Genomic DNA, 21,415 nt, shown 5'->3' with positions numbered 1-21,415 from the left:
GCCAGTTGGCGAAACAGCGTCCCTGGGTTGGTTGGGTCTCAGAAGCTCTGTCCTTGTCTGCTCCAGCCTGCGCTATGGCCCGGGACTAGCCAATCTGCCACAAGGAGACTGACTGGCAGTCAAAGAACAGGACACTGCATTTGCGAACGACAGATTAGTTCTCCAAGGTCAAATGCTCTCTTGAGGTATTACTGAACTGAGGTACCAAATGCCAGCAACTGTCTGGAACTTCAGGGGCTTATTCCAGGAATTGCATAGAGCTGGTATAAACTAAAGGAACAAACCAAAACAACTGAGAGCACCAATTTTAAAATAATTATATTTATACTGACAAAACCCACATGTACGGATAAGTTTTATGTCATTACCAAAGGTGGCCCCCACCAACGGCATATGCAACTCAGTACGTAACACCTACATCCTCACAACACCCCTGTGAGGTAGGGCAGCAACAGGAACCCTATTCTACTGGTGGATAAGTCAAAACTGACCGACTTTCTCACGGTTAGCCAGCAAGTCCGTCACCAAGCAAGGAGCAGAGTGTGGGTTTTCAGAGAAGGCAACTGTGGCACTACCTTTGTCAAACACCCTGCACTGTCAACAGCTCTTCTGCTCCATCACGCCCATTCCTACTGCAAGCAAACAGTCGCCAGCAGTAAGAGCCGGTGATTTAAAGTAAGTCCTCACAGGCATAAAAGCAATCCTAAAATAAAAACTAGGAGGAAAAAAAAGAACCTGTGGAAAGACCAATCCAATTTGTAACCAAACGTCAATTTTAACTGTTTACCATGCTCCTAGTAACAAAATACGTGCATATCCAAAAGAAAAAGTCCTTTAAGAAAACATGACTTTTTATTCCCATCATCCTAGAATCACCCAAATCAGGGCAGGAAGAACTCCCTGGGGTCATCACATCTATTCTCCAGCCTTTGATACCCTGTGGTTGGGTCCCTTCAATAGATGGAGCTTATGGCGCTGTCTTGGCTACTTGTGTCACAGCTGTCCGATGCCACATCGGGACCAGCATCCACGCTGTCAGGATCTGCTTGTTCTTTAGCAAAGTTGATGAAAACCTGGAAGTTTAAAGGAAAATATTCAGCAGGTGACAGTCTAAAGAATTAATAATATAAATGAATAAAAGAGGGAGGGCTGTTCACTTGACTGTGAGCCTGGAGAGAGTTCTCAGAAATTAATTCATGCTGGAGTCTGGAATTACAAATGTTGGGCTTCTTTGGTCTAATGTAAATACATGGATGCATACTCCTATACCCTTATGTCTGCACTCAACCGAAGATAAACCTAGGGATGTGAAGTTAAAGGTCCTGTATAAAACCTTATTGTCCTGCAACTCATGTTTTAAAAGTATAGTGTGATATACTGCTGCATAGCAGTTTTTGTTCACTGTATAATATATCTATATTCTTATTTTACACATCTATCTATATGTACTCAGCATCCACACTCACATATTATAGATACATATAATCACACAGTTTCCATTTGAACAGTATCTCACGAATGCACATTCTTTCTAGATCACTCTGTGATCACATTTCCACATATACAAATCTACACTGTCTTCTCAGAAAACATTACCTGGGGCTTCCTGCTGTATGTCTGCCTGTTTCTCTCACAACCACAGCTCCCCAAACAATACTGAGGATCTCCTTACCCCCTCCTGCAGACCTCTGTTCAACAGTTCACAGCATTACAGGGCTACATTTTTGCTCCTATCTCTGGGACCGACCTAATGCTCCAAACAATGCTGCTGAACAGGATGCTTTCCCTGTGGGTAGTCTTTATAGTTGAGGTGTTTCCTAGAAAATTTTGACGCCAGTGGGAATGCTCTTCCAAGAGAAAATGGAAGGAGCATAACCACAAAGCTAAGTTTGAAGTAATGCTAAATGAACTTGCAATCCAAATACAGTACAAAAAAGAGAAAAAGCAAGAAATTTTCCAGGATCAGTGGATGAAGTCTACTGTCAGGAAGCCTAACACTGGGTGATCCACAATTCTGCCCTTCAGGAAACTGCTGAAACAACAGTTGCACAAACGTGCCAAAAGGAGGAACAGATCCTTTACGCTACATGCAGCTTTCTACGTGCATTTTCCTAGCACCAGCACAGGCATCTGGAGGGAGTAGTACTGATAAAGTGCCCCCAGGAGGATTATGGATAGAAATCCCTTTCAAAATACAGTCTATTGTGTGCAACAGTCCATTACAGTAACCATCAGTCTACTCCCCTGTTTACAGTTTCAAACGGATGGCCACACATCTTTAATTCCTTACCTCCTCTAATGTTGTTTGACTCACTGAGAAGTGCCTGATTTTGAAAGCTGCTTTGTTGGTTTCCAGAAGATCAAATATGTTTGCTACTCCTCCTGCAGAGACTGGTACGTGATACTCCACCATGTTGAAATGCCGATCCTGTGAGAGCAGGAATGAGGGGTAAAGTCAAGAGACTACCACCTATAAAGATCAACAGAACCGATGGCTGTTTGGCTGAGTATGAAAGTAAAAAGGAGGTGAATCATGGGAGAATGAAGGGAAAGAGGGAGAATTCCCTCTTTCTGGCTTCTAAAGGTGGAGAAAACTGTTGTCCAGTATTGCCTAAGGTTTCCCCGTTGGGTCATTCTGTGCTTTTTGTAACTGTGGGATGATAAATAAGCCCCAGAGTCTGAAGCTTTAAGGAAGCCACAGCATTTCCAACTCCCAATCTGGTGTTTTGATTAATGCATGGAGTGGGTTATGGGACTGGGGTGATGGGTGAGATTCATGGCTCAGTTACTCTGGTTTTACACTGGTTCTGTTATCAGAAGCACTTGACCAACACATTTCCCACTAAATATGAAGCGAATGTCCATGCAGCCCCGGGCTTCATTGGAACCAGTCATAGGAACAGAAATTCACTTGGCTGAGATTAAGTCACCAAGGAACTCCGGTGCCCCAGCTCTCAGGCAGTGCTGCTGACAGGACTGTCAAGTATGTGTGTATGAATCCCTTACACTTTGAGAACATGGATCTATGTGTACAATATGTTACCAACATCTTACAAGATACTCTTGGTTAACATGAAGAGACTGAGAGAGCATCCCTTGATTCCATTTGCCCTACTTACCTTCAGGCATGTATTTGGAAAGTGTGACTTCATGAACTGTGTCAGAGTCTCTGTGCTAACTGTGTTGCTATTTAAGTGCATCTTCACAGTGAATCCTCTTCCAAACCTAGAGGAGAAAATAAAATAAAACATGATAAACAGACAAACACAGCAGGAAAGAAAAACAGAGGAAATGGTTTGAGAGTTGCACACATTTGGGTGAGTCTAATCCAGGCAGAGCACAACATGAGTGGTGTCAGGGATTTTAGCTTGGGGTGGATCTTAATAAGGAACTGAGCTAACATGATACTAATAAAATTGAAGCTCAACCCCCCTACGTAGTTTCCAGATTACTTAGGGGAATGTATCTCTAAGTTGGAAAAAAGGCTGCATGTGAGCAGGAAACACATTATTTAACACAGAATTTCAAGTGTGTAGTACAAAAAACTGAAACAAAAAAACGCTTTACTGTGATGCCTTATTAAAAAAGGCCTCATGAACTGAGCCCTCAAAGCTATCACGCGTCAGCAATTCTGTATGCCATTCAATAAAAGTGAAATAGGTACATTTTACTGACCTGCTCTTGATATGCTGCAGTGAGCCAATGCACTGAAAACTTCCATTCACCATAATAGCCAGCCTGGTACAGAGGGCTTCACATTCTTCCATGCTGAAAAAACAACCGAGAAACTCTAGTAAGTCATTGCGAAGGTATAACAAAAATATAATAATCAGAGAACGTTCCTGGTTTCCCATAAAGCATTAAGGTGTGTGTCTATGGGGGCACCTTAATAGTGTTGAGTTCCCAAACTCAGCCACAACAAAATCCCAGACCTGCCGAAGCTCAGTGCTCTGAAGCTCTGTGAGAAGCAGCGGGGAGTTTGAAGGATGGGCCTCTGCATACATCTGCATATACCTTGCAGACCCTGAAACCAGAGACAAAGCCATACCAGCCCTACCTGTGGGATGTGAGTATAACCGAGCATTTGTTCTGTACTTCCTCACTGATGATTTTCCAGAGGTGGCGTTTAGCATTTGGATCCATTCCAGAGCTTGGTTCATCCTGTAGGGAAAGACAGGACTGAAGGCAAACTTTCACACAAAATCTGATCTTCCTAACCCTCACATTCTTTCAGGACTCATCGTTATGTTATATTTGCTTGCAATGACCAATAATCAGCTTCCATTGGTACAGATCTGTGAGAAAGGCCCTATTCTAATTCACATTATGAGTTTGATCCCAGGATCCCTTCATGCAGAGGCAAGTCAGCCTGCCCAAGACCTCCTTCCCTACCGCCCTTTGGAGCTTCTCCACTCCCCTAGTGACTACAGTGGTCACCAGGGTCCCAGCCTCAGTTGGACTCCTTTGAGGATTTGTGGTAATGCCATGTAAGATCAACCCTACTCTGCATTTTATACCACACTGTTTTAAATTCCCAATAAGCACTGCAGGTGCAATCTCAAATGAAAAATTCGACTGGCACATGGTCCCCACATGCACTTGCTTTGTGCATCTCTCATGCCGACGAAGCAAGCGAGACAATAAGCTACAGATGAAAGACGGTATGTGATCCCCTATTTTTGCATTGATAAAACTGTTAGCCAATTTGAGTGCTAAATTGTTATTGTTGAGGATAACACACTATATTAGGCAGAAATAAAACAATCTGGGTTCTGGCAGTAGTCAGTACCAGGGATATTTCCCCACCTTCCATTTTTATTGGGATTTTGTACACAGCAAAACCAGCTAAAAGGCTGGTGTTTGTGGTCAGAAGTGAAGGCAGAAGTACTAGACTGGATGCAAGCTGAGGCAAGCGAGATCGGTACCTGCTAGGGATCAAACATAACGCTGAGAAACCTGGTCACATATCACTGTACCTATTCAAAACTCAGCAAGTGAAAAACTGCTTCAAAGGGAGTATTTTAGAAATGGCATACTTCACAAGAAGAACAGGGAAGAGAGGGCAGAGAGGGGACAGAGAGGACAGACAAATCTAGAAGATACTATTTTATGTTCTAATCTTGAGGGAAGCTGCTCTTTCACCTTCCTACAGGTTTGGAGTCTCAGATGCTGCTCTTCTGCATAGACTGTGCAAAGCAGTCGAGAGCTCTTTGAATTTACAAGATCAAGAAACAAGCAGGAACTAGGAAAATTCAAATGGCAAATACAGAATCTCTTTTTGACCTCTAGAAGATACTAGTAGTAGCAGAGTCACCATTCTGTTAGGCCCCAAAGCAAGTTTCGGTGCATACTGGAATCTAAGCTTTACACTCACGCACGTTAGGCTAAGTGCAGGCATGTGAAGAGCTCCCTATGGGCTGTTTCAGAGAAGGTTTCACCAGACTGTCTGAGTACCCTTGCCAGGTCAGAGTCAGGCTCATCTTTCACCCAACAAGTCCCCAGTTTCTTACCAGCAGCAGAATTGACGGATTCCCAATGAGAGCCAGAGCGGTTGACAATTTTCTGTTGGTGCCGTAACTGCACATAGAGGTGACTCTGTCTTTGTAGGCCATCAGATTTAGTCTGTGGAGAAGCTGGAGTACAATCTATGGGAGAAAGTATTGATTTTGAAATAGTGTCCATGAATAAATTACCAGGTGGATGCTTATTACAAAACTTTTTGCAATCTTTTGTTCTGCTCCATCATTTAGGAGCTGGCTCAGGAAACTTGTAAATGCAGCACCTGCAATCCTGCTTCCTCTGAAGTTTTTCCATGGTTTCTACCAATCTGCTTTTAATGTCAGACCATTAAGCAATATCAAACTCACTGTGTGCCATACCCCGACTCCACAGTACAGGGGAGATCTGCTTCACACAACACCCACCTGGCTGCTGAGCAAGAGCACCCCAAGCCAGGATTTCAAATTTGGCAGCATTGAACTTTACTTTTTATTAAAAGACTTATTAATTCAAAGTAAAAGCTCCCCACAACTGAAATGTGCCTTCAGTTAAGCCCCAGTGTTACTCACTCCTTTGATCTCTCTCTCGGGGATGCCATGAAGCCTAGCATAGTAATACATGTGCTCTTCCACCGTCAGTAGGTCATCCAAGGCATCCTCTTGAGGACAGTATCCAAAGAGAGACCAGTGTGCCTCACCAATGTCATTCAAGGACCTGTGTAAGGAAGTTGGCAAGTCATTTTAGACACACTGAATTGCCAATGCCTTCTGTGAAACAGAAGGCAGAGAGAAAGACATGCCCCTTCTTCTTCCTTCTCTCCTTCCCCAACTCTTGAAAGAAAACGTGAAGACCGCTGGCCTTTAGGCCCTCAGTTCTGCAACAGAACTGTGTTTGCAAGAGCAGTTAGCCATGCTGTCTGGTACCTAACTCTCCAATGACTTCCAGGACTTTAAATGGCACAGCTGCCACCAAGCCTACTCCATCCCAAAGAGCACTTTGGGATGAGTTCTACAGGTCTTCAAATACTAGCTCAGAAGCGTAATCATACTCAGCTAAGGATCTGATTCTGACCCTATTTGTAATAGAACAAATCAGAAAAAATACCTCCGAAAACAGCAGAGAGAATAGCAAAATACAAACCCCAGGGAAGCAACTCAAAGGCCCAGATTCCCTGCCTTGTTCCTTTTTTACTCCCCTTTTAAAATGTTTTATATTGTTCCAGACTCTACATTTCTTTTTCTTTGCCATTCAACCTTATAAACTGTTCTCCAGGCTGCTTTGCTCATGTGCCTTCCCTAGAAATCACATCCTCCATACCCAGAATGGTCCTGGACCCGCAACCTTCCACTGGATGCTCCAATATCGCCTGTCAGCATCTTAAAGATGGTTGTCTTCCCAGCACCGTTCACACCAAGTAGGCCAAAGCACTGAGTTGCAGGAAAGAAACACAGAAATGTAACCACACTGTATTTATAACACAGAAGTATCCCTCTGAGACGAGTACTCAGTGCAACTTGTCACTTCTTTTCTCTGGGCCCTTGAGCAAGATGAATTAAACAAGAGGCAGAGATACTCAGAGCATACGAACATTACAATGGAGGTTGTTTATGGTGCAATATACTGCAGCTTATATTAGGACTGTTTGTTTAGTATGATGAAGGATCAAGGACGTGTCTCCAACAGAACCATTCCTTTTACTGTGAGATGCATTTTCATAGCAAGCCCATCTGACAGGCCAAATCCTGATCTAGTTTGTGCAAAGCCTCCCATTGACAGGAACAGAGCTATTCATAGGAGTGACGGGAGTGAGGTTTGTCCTGTCATTGGTAAAACCTTAATGCAACACTAGATTTTCATCAAATAATCTCACTAATGCACTACATTAATGAGATTAAGAACTTGCTCCCTGTAGTATAGTTTAGTATCTCATGCTAAAATCCATGTTTTATTGCTAAGGTTGGAGACATGCAGCTCTGTGTTGCATGAGCAACCACCATTGTGCTGATAATTACTATCACTTTGATATCATTTATAGGGAGTGGTTGATCTAAAAATTGCATGCTGGGCCCAGTGCAGCTTTGATCCAAGGCTCTTTCCTACCGCGTGCGCAGGGCCCACGCACAAGGTGTACTGCAGGGCCAGCATGTCTGCTGACAGATGGGGTAGGATGCCCAAAATTCAACTGGAAGTGGGCTGACTTCTACAAGGAGTTGTAAGTCTCAGTGCCAGTTGTGGCCCTGAAAGACTCTCTGCCAGAAAAATCAGTGCCACATTCTCCATGCATGTGTGCTCTCCTCCTGCCTAGCACCCGATGTCCTTTCATAGGCTCGGTTTCACAATGGAATCCAAGCAGTTGAAAAAAATCTGATACCAAGGCTGGTTTTCAAGCTTCCCCACAAGTTAGCTGCAAAGCCTGAGATAGGGCCTGGTTTCTAGAGGCTCTGAGAACTTTCCTCTGGGTCTCAGAGCTGCCCTGCGTGCGCCTGTCATTTCTTTTCTCATGGGTTAGTATTCTTACAGGTAATTGAACTGACATGGCCAAAGAATACTGCTGCTTTGAAGTCAGTTTTAATTCCTGATTCATGAAAGTGTCTGTCTATCTGAACTGATTAGACTTACCCTGATGGAGAAATGCAAGCAGATAATCCTTACTTGCTCCATTTCACACGCAGTTTAGTTTAACGGATCATTGCAACTGGACAAATACTGCTGTCTTCATTTACCGTATAGCAGTAGATTCCAGAGTGACCTGCCATACACCCACCAGGTTAGGTGCTGGACAACCACAGCACAGACACACATTGCTCTAAGTATACCCTCACCACCGTCCCACTTGCTCTCTCTCTCTTTCTGGGGTATTCACACTGTCATTTGGTGTCCTAAACCCACCAGGAGCCTTTGGTCACTACTGTAACACAGGGAATCAATGAATAAACAGTAAGTGCAAAGCAAAGGAATACAGAAGGAAGAGGTCAGTGCAAAACAAACTGTTAGAGTCATGCTGGGGCTGAGGCAAGGACTGTGAGCGAAGGTAGCAGGACTCTGTGGATCTGTTCCAGTTTCCCTCCCTGGGGCAGGAGGCGCTGCAGCTTTCACCCTGGCTTACCTCTCCAGCAGGAATCCCAACGCTGATGTTTTTCACAGCCATGATGCGTTTGTGAGGGAGATGGTAGATCTTTGTGAGATTCTGGAGCTGCACCACATCAAAATCGGCTTTGCCGGACTCCACTCGGTTCCTCTCTGCCTGGACGTCCTCATCCTCATTGGCCACGGGTGGCGGAAGCGACGCTTTGCCATGCACTCTGTCAAACAGGCATCTAGGGGAAGGGCAGAGGGGCCCTTACCTTCTAGCAAGTGCAGCCAGTAATGGCCACACATGCTTGGGATACTAAGGAGCCTTCATGTGAAAACCCAGGGCATGCAAGTACACACAGTGCAGGCAGTTTCGATTCTCTCTGATTATTTGCCTCATTAAGGGAGTTTAAAAACACTCATGTTCTCTTTCTACCTAAGCTTTTTCTGTTGCTCAGCAAATATGCTGAGCTGGGACAGGTCCTGCCTTGTGGCAATGCTTGCAATGTAGATGACAGGACTGGTGATCAACAGCTCTGGTGACCAGCACTCCCTCCTCCCTGTGAGGGTCCCAGGTTGGGGGCGGGGGGAAGCAAACAGTGGCAAACAGTGACTCTCAGTGGACTTACTCCTCTTTCCAACTATCAATCCACTGAACCCAGAGTCCTGAAAGGAAACAACAGTTCAAGCCAGCAGGGACTACTGAGGGGCTCCAGTAACCTGTATCTCCATTAGTTCATACTCTAATGAGTGGTAGGTACTGGGACTGCTGTCAGAGAAAACTTACTCTGTGTTTGCAAAGTATCTTGACAACACATGGACTTCATTATTGACAATGAAGGTGTGAGAGCTCAAAATCAAACTACCGAGAACCAGCTTAGTCTATTTTCACTGTGAGAATCCAGATGGCTACTTACTCTAATATATTACTCCAGACTTTCTGAATCATCCCGTCGTGAACGATGAGACGAATAGCAAAGAACACGGTGCCCTGGATAAACATGGCAAGCAGCTTAGATGTGGTCTTGTCCAGCTCAAAGGTTTTGTCAGGGTAGTCCACCCCATAGGCTTTTAAGAAGCCCAGCAGTGCCTGGTCCTGTGACAGTTCAATCAAGCCATAGCCAAAGCAAAATTGTGGGAACAGAAGGAACACATGCCTCAAGTTTTCAGCGAGGTCGTGCAAGCCCTAAAAAAGAGCAACACAGTCACTGCCATTTTTATTCATGGAATAAATTCATAGCTTTCATTGTGGGGCTGAAGTGTAACAATTACAATGGGATTTGCTAGTGTCTCAGAGCAAAGATAAATTGAGAGTAAAGAGCTCCGGAGACAGTTCATTTCACAGGTACAAGGTCAGGAAAAAAAAAAAAATTACCCAGTGCCCACAGCAGCCAGAAACCTGCCCAGGAGCTGGAGCTGAATATTGCCTGCTGAGCTGCACAGCTACATTGTGGCACTGTGCTTCCCTACAGCTAGTAGTGGTGACACCAGACCGCTGCAGAGCACCGCTCTCTGGAGGAGCACGGGCTGCTCCCCTAGTCCTGCTCCTCCATAGCCCAAGTCCTATCAGTTCTCTTTGGGCAACCATTTCCAGAAACACAGGAATTAGCTCTAATAGACACAGAAGTGCTTTTCCAGTTAATTCAAGACAAAACAGCCAAGTATGTGGTCTAGCAGTTATGAACTCTCTATGCAGGTATTTGGTACGTTTCTAACTAAAGTAGCACGGATTAGCATGCACAGCAAAACAGAGAGGCAATAAATTAGAATGGAGAGACTCTCTGCCACAGAGGCACAGAAGGATAGAAGAACGTAACTGTACACTCTGAAATCCAGGGGTTCGTTCCACTATCAAGCTGGAAAGCAAATTCCAATCCAACTATTCTTTTATCAAGTAATTATCCTTTAAAAAAAAACAAAACCAAATACAAAACATACATTTCAGCCCACTGATTCCCAGGAAAATCTCTGTTTAAGAGATGGCTTGACTTCAGGGAAACATCAATGTCTCCGAGTCATTTTTCATCCTTGCAGGGAGAAGATGATTGCATTACAGATCTAGATGACAGACAGCTGGTGCTGTGCATAACACAGAACACTTTAGACTTGGGGCAATGAAATCTAGTTGTCACTCTTCACAATTTGTGCTGCAAGAACTTAGCAACAGTTAAGTCCCCATCAACCCTGTATCAAGCACCCACACTCACTTCCTGACCTTCTCTGCATGGCAAGCTTTTATTTTTTTTCCTTTTATATACATACAATCTTCCCTATCTCAACATCACTTCTTCTCTAGCAGTGCAGATTTATACAGACAAGAAAATCTTATTCGCCCCACATTCTATCTATAGAGAATCCCCTTAAATCCCGAGACTAGCATCCTCTGCTTGGCCTGCCTCAAAAATCTTGAAACCAAGCACCTGATTCAAACCCACCAAACTCAACAAGACGACTCCTGTTGCTTTACTCAGTTACTGGTGGAGACTCCAAAGCATCAACTGAGGAACTGAAGCATCAGCAGAGACCTACCTGGTCTGTGGCCTTTTCCTGGGAGAGCAGAAACACAACCGAGTGCGTAATGATGGTATTTATGCCAAAACACAAGTTGACACAGACATAAACGATGAATGCCATTCCTGTTTCTTTGAAGAACCCAGCCAGCAGGTACATCCATGAAAACGTTGCATATCTATAAATCATCAACAGTGCAGAGAATACTACAGTAACTCAAAGAGTAGCTGAAAACCAACAACTAAAGACAGCTCAGAAATCCTTACCTCAGACACTACATAAGCAGTGCTCTTTTGGCATGTTACTAGATTTTCATATTATAGGAGCTTAAGGGAGGAAAAATGGCTTCTAGTGGAAAAATTCCACTAGAATTTGGACAAAATGTTTAAGATGTATGTTTTCAATGTGTAGTCCAGACTGAAAAGACAAGACAGACTGGGAGTACAGTATTCAAAGCCATAGAGAGAGAGTTTCGCTCAATTTTCCTGTTTCATCTAAAATTTGCTCTTTTTTTACCCCTCTTTCTGATTTTGAAATGCTTCTGTATCCCAAACTTTGCAATAGTTCAATAAGCATGTGTTTACAGCCTGGACTGTCACTGTGACCTTGAATATTTTATACCCTCACTTAGAATTTGCTTTGAATAAAACAGGCATGACAACAGCAATTCACCTCACTGCTCCTTGAAGGAGCAACTAGTCACTTTTTCTCAAGTATATACAGAGCTATACAGAAACCAAGCCCATGTATTTCTCCTTAAGATTCCAAATCACAGCAGCCTGCAATACAGTTGCTCACTCTGTGCAATGATATTTAAATAACTAAGTTCCATACTCACCCAAACAGTAACAGCAGAAGAAATACAGCCAGTAAGTTATTGTTGTTGCAGAAAGCTGGTATCTGAAAGGCTGAAATAACTCCTATTGAGAGTCCAATAGGGACCATAAAAAGTACCTGTAAAATGATATTAAAAACATGTTATTAGGATGATAATTCTTAAATATTTTTCTACAACTATACAGAAGCAGAAATGCCAGGTCTGAATTGCATCCCACAAGCGCTGTTTGGGTTTTCTAAGGGAAACCTAATGCAGGTGGGACCCCAGCCTTCCTCAAATTTTGTTAAGACTTGCATATGAATTCCCTTAAAGCCTGTTTGAATAGGCTAAGCTTCAACACTCAGGACTGTGGGCAGAAAGTGCCTTAAAAAAAAAAAAAAAAAGATGCAAATTAAAATACCCCTTTGGGTTTCTCTGTTAGCCTTGTGGTCAGACAACTTCATTGTGCCCTGTAAATCTGCTCTTTAGAACATTGTGTCAAGCCAGTGACCTACCAAACCTCTGCCTCGAGAGGTTCCTCTTTTCCCCAGCTTTGGGATTTCACAGAATTTACTGGCAGGGATTCACAGAGAAATATCAAGTTGCCGAGAGCACTGGATTAGTTTCAGCCTGCTGAATACTGATTGTGGCAAGGACTCTGGGGATTTTTCCACAGACAGATTTACAAATATGCAGTGCTAGAATGATGGCCCAGAACAGACATGCAGAAACAGTCCTGCTGCATCGCTGGGCTTCTGCAGAGTGACTTGGGGCTGCTTTGCCAAGCCAGTCAGCAGCTGCACTGCCTTCAGACCCCTTTCAGATTCCTTATGCAAAGCAGGAGGTATTTGTGCTGTTGCCCAACTATGCAACCTCCTATAAAGAGGCAGTTTAGGATATTTAGTGGGGAGTACCCCATTGCTAGGGCTGCTTTGTTAGCAGGCATTGGTGTTATTGTAACACCTAGAAGCCTAAGCTGTGCTGGGTGCTGTGCAGAAAGAGCAAGGTACTCACTTCCTAAAGATTTTTCAGTCCTCACCTCTTATTGGATCAAACAAGGGCTGGCCACCTAAATGCCCTTGAAGACTTCATATTTTCAAGAACTGGTAATGTTACTGGGATTTTAGACACTAGCAGAAATGCACCAGTGGAAATTTGTAGGATATGTAGAGTCGATCGCCGTTACGGCATAGCTGGCGATGCCAAAGCTCGCAAGCAGAGATAGCCTGCACGTGCAGAACTCTAGCTAAGAGTGGGTTTGACATTGTGCACTGTAGGTAATTCATAAGACACAAAGCACTTCAGCCTACGGACACCATGCATATTTATCTTCATAGCCCAGCGATGCTTTCCAGCAGTGCTATTAACTCTCTTTATCATGAGGGAACTACAACTTCAGGGAGTATAAGGGCATACCCACACCTCATCATGCAGCACAGTGCTAGGGAGCCCAACTATCTATAGGAACAAGGTGGTAAATCTATGCAGCGCAGTGCAGCGCTGTAGTAGGGAACTTGCTCAGGTCCTCGAAGACATATAGCTGCATTAGTAGCTTTCCTTGGCTTGGAAACTTTGACAATATAAAATCTTAAAGTGAGCATTCAACCTAGCCAAGGATTTTTGCCCAGTACAGGACTATCAGCTGTGAGCTCTTTGCCAATGTAGCACCCCGCATTCCCAGGATTTCCAAAACAGCTGTAGCCTCAAGCCTCAAATCCTTACCCAGATGCATAATGCCTGCATGAGAACTAATCCAGCCCTGCAAGTTAACAGAAAAGTAGCTAAAATTTAAATCAAGCTCTAGCCTGTTCTATGTTGCTTTCATACAAACGTGCTGAGTGTTTTGCATATACTTGAGAGAGAAGGAATGCTTTGGCTTAGCAAAATCCAATCTTACGGTTCATATTTAATAGTCTTCAATGCATTTGAGAACAATTACTACATAACACTCTTGAAAGTGATAAAACTAATAAGTCTAGGTAACCAACATTAAATAAAGAACCTTTTCCCCACCCGGCTACTGAATACCATTCTTGGTGCATTTAAGAATGTGAATTATTTACCAGGTCATAAACGAAGTTAGTCACCCAATAACTTGTCATTCCGATGCCTGAAATATGCTGCAGTTGTTTGGCTTTAGTTTGATGCTCTTTTACCACATACAGCACAAAACTGGCTGTTGTGATAGAGTAGCCAACCAGAACAGACATTGAAACTATGATATCAAGCAAACTGTTCAGCCTGGGGAGAAAAAGCAGAGAAAGATGTACACAGTGAGTCAAAGTGATAGATTTCCCTTAGTGCAAAGTCACTGTTCGGAGGTCACAAGCAAGAAGGTCCTGATTCTGCACCAGCATTTCTTGCTGAACATAGTGACCGCTGATGGCAATAGGTACTATATTCGCCAGAGTAAGGCTATGAAGACGATTAGGGGACTGGAGCATCTCCCTTAGGAGAAAAGGCTGAGAGAGCTGGGCCTGTTCAGCCTGCAGAAAAGACGACTGAAAGTGCACATTATCAATGTACACAAACATCTTAAGACAGAGCGTCAAGGGGACGGGGCCGAACTCTTTTCAGTGGTGCCCAGCAACAGGACAAGAGGCAATGGGCACAAACACAGAAGTTCTGCCTGAACATGAGGAAAAACTTCTTTACTGTGAGGGTGACAGAGCACTGGAACAGGTTGCACAGAGAGGCTGTGAAGTCTCCTTCTCTGGAGACAGTCAAAACCTGCCTGGATGCGATCTTGTGCAATGTGCTCTAGGTGACCCTGCTTGAGCAGGGGAGTTGGACTAGATGATCTTCAGAGGTCCCTTCCAACCTCAACCATTCTGTGATCCTGTGATTATGCCTAACAAGAAGCACTGACAGCAGTGAGTCATAACATTGTAGCATAATATTGATTAGAAAAGTCAAGAGAAAAAATTGTGTAATTATTATTGTTGTGGCCAAGTAGAACAACATGTGATGCTGTAACTGCGACCTTCAGATTTATATGTGATTCTGTGTAGCAATCCTAACAGGAGTCTCTGTGGCATGAAGGATGCTACTCGTGGGTAGTGGGAATGAAGGGAGGAAACAGAACAGTTTCATCATTTAAAGGAAGTTATATAGTAATTGAGGCTGCTTATGATTTCCAGGAAGTAAGTCGCTTCTGTTGCAGCTAAATAATTCAAGCATCAGTCAAATGAATCTTACATCACTTGTTCTTGACTCTGTCCTCCAGGATATGGGTGAGCTGATAAGAAAATACCTACAAAAAAGAAAAGAAAAAAAGAAAAAATTAAAAATGTGGCTAGCTTAAACTCCCCTTTACCAGTTCTTGCGATTGATAGATAGTATAGAAAGCTAAGGCTAGAGAAGAAAAGCAGACAAAAAGCTGGGTTTTTTGCTCTGTCGTCTTGGTATGATCTTGGGCAGGATTGTGAGTGTCTCTACTAGGGCTCACTTTCCACATGCACCAAGTACCTGACTTCACTTAGGGGCTCAGCAGATCTGAAATCCAGACCCTAGCATCTGCCTGACTTTAAAGACTACTCTGCTCACTTCAGTAAGAGCATTTCTATGCCTAAAATTAGGCGCATACACATAGACTCACGTATTTCTGGTTGTATTCCTCAACACTGACTCATTCTAGATTGGTGAATATGTTTAAAGCTGCTGCCTGATGATCCTGCTGCATTTTATTAATTCCTTTATCCTAAGAAACAAATCCTTCCCAAAGCCCTTCTCCACAACTATTATTTTCCTATTGTATATGCTTTTCTCAACATGGGCATCTGTCGAGATGTTAGCATAAAAGCAAGTAAACTTCAGGCAGTTTCATCTCAGTTTGGCAATGACTTAATTCTGAACAAGTCTTATGCAGCTAGAAAAAAACAAACAAACAAACAAACAAAAAAAACTTTATCCAAAAGAATTACCTAAAACTCAGTTACTGGGCCCTTTAGCCTAGTGTGACATGCATGTCTTTTCCAAAAAGATCTTTTAAGAATGGGTTTGTATCAGTCATAAGCAGCAAGAGACAAAATGTTCTGTTCATGTGTGGACACCTCAGAAGATCTGCTTTAATTATTATTATTATTATTTTTTTTTTTTACAAAAGAGAACTTATAGCCCAAAATACAGCGGTATCATAGTTATCATTCATCACAGTGCATTTGCTTTGTTCAGAGGCAATTTGCGTCTACAAAAACAGTCTTGTAACAGTAAGAGGAACTTTGTGGGGCTCTCTTGGGCCAGTCCCAAGCTCCAGCAAAGCTCTGTGCAACTACAGCTCAGTCTCCAAACCTCTGCCATCTGAAAAAAAAGTTTTAGACTAAGATATCTATATGCCTAAAAATGAGGTTCTAAATCCATATTTAGGCACTCCAATAAATGCCTCCATTCTCAGAGAGAGACGGAGAACCTCTAGCTGCTATTAAATCAAAAAGATTTGCTAGAACACACCATCTCTGAAATTTGAGCTCCATACCGCCAGGTGCATGACTTTCAGTAGTTACATGAGGCAGAAGAACTATTCTGAGCTATCTTCCCTAAGAACAAGCACTCCGACATATGGGTAGAAGGAGGAGACTGCAGGTTTATACTGAGCATACACATTTGAAAGAAAAATATTTCACGTAAAATTCATTTTTGTGGGTGAACCACCTTGTTGTCAGTGCGCAAAATGGAATTAAAAACTCAGGCTGCCAATAAAGACATGCAACAGCCAGGAAATGTTTCCCTTCTCTAAAAAGGAGAGAGAAAAGGAGATACAGTCTGTCTAATCTGTTAATGCTTCACTATAAAGCCATTTTTCTTTACTGAAGCTTAGGCTAGAAGTCAAAATTTCCATTTCAATGCTTTCTTTTTTTTGTTGGTCAGGATTGAGAGAAGAAAAAGCACAATATACATAAGCCAAAAGCTATTATGATTTGCTTAGTGACAGGGTAAAAAGCTCTTTATGTTTTTTTTTTTTTTTTTTTTTTAATATACGCAGTCTAAGTCAAACGTCTAAAGCAGGACTGGCACCTCTTTTAAACTGCTGAAATGACAACATACTTTTATCTGGCCATTTCAATGGTTCTTAAACTGTCATTTATTTGTCATAACAACAAATAGATCTAGCTGCCAGAAACATACCACACAGAACGTCTGTTCAATTGTATTTCAAAGTAGATTTACACTACCCTGGGGGAGCTATCCTCTTCCATTCACTTTATTTTCCCCATTCTATGGATGGGATCATTAGTGATAAGTGGAGAATTATCTGTCTGGTCATTTACTACTATTCATTTTTTTTCCAAAAAACATATAAGCAGTAGGACAGATGGAATAAAAATGGTGCTATTCTTTTTCACTGAAAATTGTTATTTTGCTGGTATAAAACTATCCCCAGGAAAACTTTCTGCCTGTTCACACAAGCTTTTTGCCTTTGCTCTCACTGCAGCATGTGCTGGGAATACAGAGACAGAGCAAATTTCACCGCTTAATAATTCAGGTGCTCTGGGACGTTTGTGCCGCTAGAAGTGCTCCGCTCGGGTCTCCTCTCTCCCCATAGGGGCAGAGGCTGCAGCTTTGCAATACGCTCTTCCAGCGCATACCAAAGAGTTTGACTGTTCTGACCTCAAGGGCATGCTGCAGATTTCAAGTGCATGAGCCAGTGGGTATTTCTGGACGGCGGTGAAGCGGAGGCACTGGTTTTGCTTGTTGTGAGCTAAGCTTGTTGGGAGAGGAGTTTCAGAGCATCAGTATGTGGAGGTGGGAAGAGAGACATGCTGTTTTGACTTTGTAATCAGCATTCTGCTGTGTCTTTAATTCATGGCATGACACGCAAAGCTTCAGACTAGATGCTTTATTCCATTATATTTAAATTCATATGCATCACTGGGGAAAAGCCTTATGAGCAAAGAGACCTTGTCACCTATTTCACTCGCACGTGGAACTGCAGCCAGCTCAGCTGAGGAGGACTAGGTATGACTAGGTATGGCTCAAAGGCCAGCATTCAAAGAAAATTTATCAGCAGAGCATTTCTGCACACAATCACTAGTCCTGTCACAGCCCACAGATCTCTAAATAAGATCTCTCAAAATGCCATCAACATAATTTTTTCCTCTCTCTGTACCCTCCTTCCATTGCTAGAGACGTATACATACATATAAATATTTGTGTCCACATTGCACCTTTAATGCAGTCTGAATGGCAGCCAGTATGATAGGGTGCTCTGGTTTATCAGTGGGAATTTGGGTTGCTGCATCACATTAGTAAGGAGAAGCTACAAGAACTGATAACCCCAAACGGGCCAGCAACACTCTTTGGAGTCTGTGTATGTCATGTGTCAGAGGAAAAATATAGCTGAAAATTGTTTCTCACTTAATCTCACATTAATCTCCCTCATTCACATTCACAAACATATGCATACACACCTCCCGAGTTCCTCTCGGCAGAAGGGTGAAATACTAAAATTAACTAATCTAAACCACCCCCTGGAGATGACCTAAAGTAGTTTTTCTGTGCATAACTAATGGGCACGGCTTAAAAGGCAGCTATTCCAGTACAATGGTGAAAGGCAGCAAGACAAATAGCAACCGTCACCAACCGCGGGATAAAGAAAGGATTTCAGTTAGGAGCTACGGGCTTCCTTGTTGAGCTTCACTGAGTCTTTGAGGAAGATTTTATACGATTTATTAATGTTCTTCAATTGATGTTCTTAAAAACATCCATGTATTTAGGAACACAGAAATGGCCTCATTGAAGTCAAGATAAGCATTGTCACCTATCTCAAGAGTACCAAGATATTCCCCACAACGGGGAGAAATTGTCTGCCCATGTAAAGGAGGCACCTACCATATCTGGAAGTCTCATTTTTTGGCAGGTTAGCTCGAAGAATGAAGTTGTTCAAGCTGTTCAGATAGGCTGGAAGGCTGTGATAGCCTTCTGGATTGTACCACACCTGCACACAATTGAGATATTAAAACAAATTGGGAGAGAAATCATTAGGGATAATATTTTGCTTTTTTGCTGCTTGCACAAAAGAATCTTTCCATAGTCGTTATGTAAAGTCTTAGGCTCTACAAGTTTAAGTCCAAGTTTAAGCACCAAATGAGTATAAATGTACATTTCATTTTCAATATGAGTGGTTCCACCAGCTTCATTAAGACTTAATTCCTTTGCCTCTTGGGAGAGAAGAGAGAAATGCTAGCTGGATATGTACATAAAGCATACTGATACCTGGTTACTATGTATTGAATTGCTCATACCTTAGCAATATCAGGAGTGGAGACTTCCAAAAAAAAAAGGCTAAAGCAGTTAAAGAACAAACTCCCCTTGAAAGCTGGTAAGAAGAGTTGCTTTAGGACAGAAAATAGCCATATAACATCAACATCCTCTTTGTTCAGCAACAACCATTCCCCTTACCGTGATGAATTTTCTTGCTTATGCCACAATAAAACTTGAGTACTGAAGGGGAAAATAGAACACAGGACATGCACTTTGCAGGGATTCTCCATCATCTACTTTGGGCACAACGCACAGGCCCTGCATCGAAGATGTAAATTATCTACCCAAGGACATCACAAGGCATGAGCTATTAAGGTTTGAGGCTTAAACACTGCCCGTAGAACTGCCTTTGCCTATTCCAAGCCCTCAGTGATTTTATTCTCATTGACATAGCAGAGCAAGCACTGCTAGGGGAAAAGAAGGCTGGAAGTTTGCCCTCCGTTCCAACACTATCGAGGTTCCTAGGTATAAATCTAACAAGCAGTAAGCTAATAGAAATAGCCTTCAAATCTAGAATGAGTCTGTAATATGGGAGATGTGAAAACATCTGCAAACTGAGCACATGAGCTCTGTATGTTAGCAAAACAAACTCTGTGATTCCCTTCCAGTGGAGCCACCTCTGAAGAGAGCACTGCTCTTGCAGGAACACTCCCATGGTAGTTAGGTTTTGCAATGAGATAACTGGATCTTGTCAACTCTCTTGCATTTCCTGCTATTTCAGATTTCAGCCTTGGTGCTTTTAACACTGATATGTTACAACATTTTCACTGAGCAGAAACAGAGAAACCAGTAAATCAGAATGTACAAGCCAGTTCTAGTCAATGTATATACATTCCCTCATGAGAAAAAGATGCCACTAACGTACCTTTTCACTTCTCTATAATAAAATTATAAGAGCAGAAAAATTGTTTCCTGCTAGCAAGAGCAGGCAAACCAATAAAGAAGAATGGGGAGAGGAAAGGAAATGACATGCAAGTCATCTCCTCCCTGCCAAGCTGCAGCTTTCAGAGGGATTCGTTTTTATCTCCTGAAATAGCTCTGTATCCACAGCACTCCTTCCTTGGTCCCACGTTTCTGTGCCACAATGAGCAGGAAGAGTTTAGTTACCTTAGTCAATGTCCTGTTGGGGGGCACAGGCCTGATATCAAACTGGAGATCTGCTGTCAAAGGCAGCCCAAAGCTCCAGCCACCATATCTAAGTGGAAAACAAAGGAAAATATGTTATTACTTTCACCTGGAAGTGTTAAAGCTTTGTCTGGTGTCAGTAAGCGTTGGGCTCTTCTGAGGCATTCATGTAGTGCACGACACTGTCACCTCAATTGATCCTAGCTCAACTTAAAACAGACAATACAGAAGAAAAGAGCTTGTTGCAGCATGTGCTGTGAGACCCAGACAACACTACTGCAGGAGCCCTTTTGTGGGGAGAAAGGGAAATAAACTTGGCAACTCTGTCACAAACCTGTGCTGAGAGTCTCTATCTGAAAAACACTTCAGAGCCACGTAGACTCCTAACCTGCTTGGCTACCGCGCTGGAATAAGAGGAGTGCATTTGCCCAGATGAGCAGCTTAGCTGAAATCAGTGGACAGATGAACACATTCTTTGACTGCCTTAATGGCAGGATTTTTCTGCCCCAGACACATTGTGCAGCAATCTGTAGCAGAGTCAGGACACTGATAGCTCTAGTTTTTCTTGCACCTCATGGCACAAGAAAACACTCAACTCCTAGCTTCACTGGAACAGAGGCACTTGAAGTGAAGCACACAGACTCTTCAGAGAATCAAACTTTGACAAAAATCTCTCCCTAGGGTTTACTTCAGGACAGGCTGTGTCAGAGCTTCCTCTTTTTTAATATTTCTGAGCCAGACAAAGGCTTGTCTGCAGATCCAGCCATCAGCCTATCAGGTGACTGACAAGTTATCCCTAGGCTATCTCTGCTATGATGAAGCAGCGCACTTGCAAGAACCTTTACTGTAACTCTGTCATTGCAGTACATTTTATCTCCTTTGATCAGATTCACAAAAACCAAAAGCAGGGAGGCCCTTCTCTTCCCCCTCCCGCACTGTCACCTCTTAAAGCACAGTAGAGGCTGCTGTAATCTGGAGGAGAAAGAGGAGAGGGAATAACACCCCCAATATTCCCCCCCCCCCAATCCTTTTCTACTTCTAGCCATCAGTACTGCAAGACACAAACACAAAATAGCTGCTTAACTGAAATACCATACAATGGAATAATATGCACGAGAAGCTGCTGCCCCC

At 42.9% G+C, this 21,415-nt stretch overlaps 1 protein-coding gene across 1 annotated transcript in view; it reads right to left on the bottom strand.

Moving 5' to 3' along the window:
- Nucleotides 1–305: 305 nt before the first annotated feature.
- ABCA12 (ATP binding cassette subfamily A member 12) overlaps nucleotides 306–21,415 on the bottom strand; it is a gene marked incomplete at its 5' end in the record, with an annotated part of 89,297 nt that continues 68,187 nt past the window's right edge. Inside the window, 16 exons of the mRNA XM_085299541.1 lie at nucleotides 306–1,073; nucleotides 2,291–2,428; nucleotides 3,120–3,225; nucleotides 3,676–3,768; nucleotides 4,058–4,161; nucleotides 5,511–5,645; nucleotides 6,069–6,213; nucleotides 6,817–6,926; nucleotides 8,606–8,816; nucleotides 9,489–9,757; nucleotides 11,101–11,260; nucleotides 11,921–12,036; nucleotides 13,963–14,140; nucleotides 15,098–15,152; nucleotides 18,728–18,833; nucleotides 20,267–20,354. Coding sequence (XP_085155667.1) covers nucleotides 954–1,073; nucleotides 2,291–2,428; nucleotides 3,120–3,225; nucleotides 3,676–3,768; nucleotides 4,058–4,161; nucleotides 5,511–5,645; nucleotides 6,069–6,213; nucleotides 6,817–6,926; nucleotides 8,606–8,816; nucleotides 9,489–9,757; nucleotides 11,101–11,260; nucleotides 11,921–12,036; nucleotides 13,963–14,140; nucleotides 15,098–15,152; nucleotides 18,728–18,833; nucleotides 20,267–20,354 — 2,134 coding nt within the window. The remainder of the gene's footprint in view (nucleotides 1,074–2,290; nucleotides 2,429–3,119; nucleotides 3,226–3,675; nucleotides 3,769–4,057; nucleotides 4,162–5,510; nucleotides 5,646–6,068; nucleotides 6,214–6,816; nucleotides 6,927–8,605; nucleotides 8,817–9,488; nucleotides 9,758–11,100; nucleotides 11,261–11,920; nucleotides 12,037–13,962; nucleotides 14,141–15,097; nucleotides 15,153–18,727; nucleotides 18,834–20,266; nucleotides 20,355–21,415) is intronic.

Source organism: Rhea americana, unplaced genomic scaffold (genome assembly GCF_003343005.1).
Source record: "Rhea americana isolate MKP2758 unplaced genomic scaffold, rheAme1 scaffold_15, whole genome shotgun sequence".
Classification (NCBI taxonomy): Eukaryota; Metazoa; Chordata; class Aves; order Rheiformes; family Rheidae; genus Rhea; species Rhea americana.
This window is presented reverse-complemented; position numbering and strand designations above follow the sequence as displayed.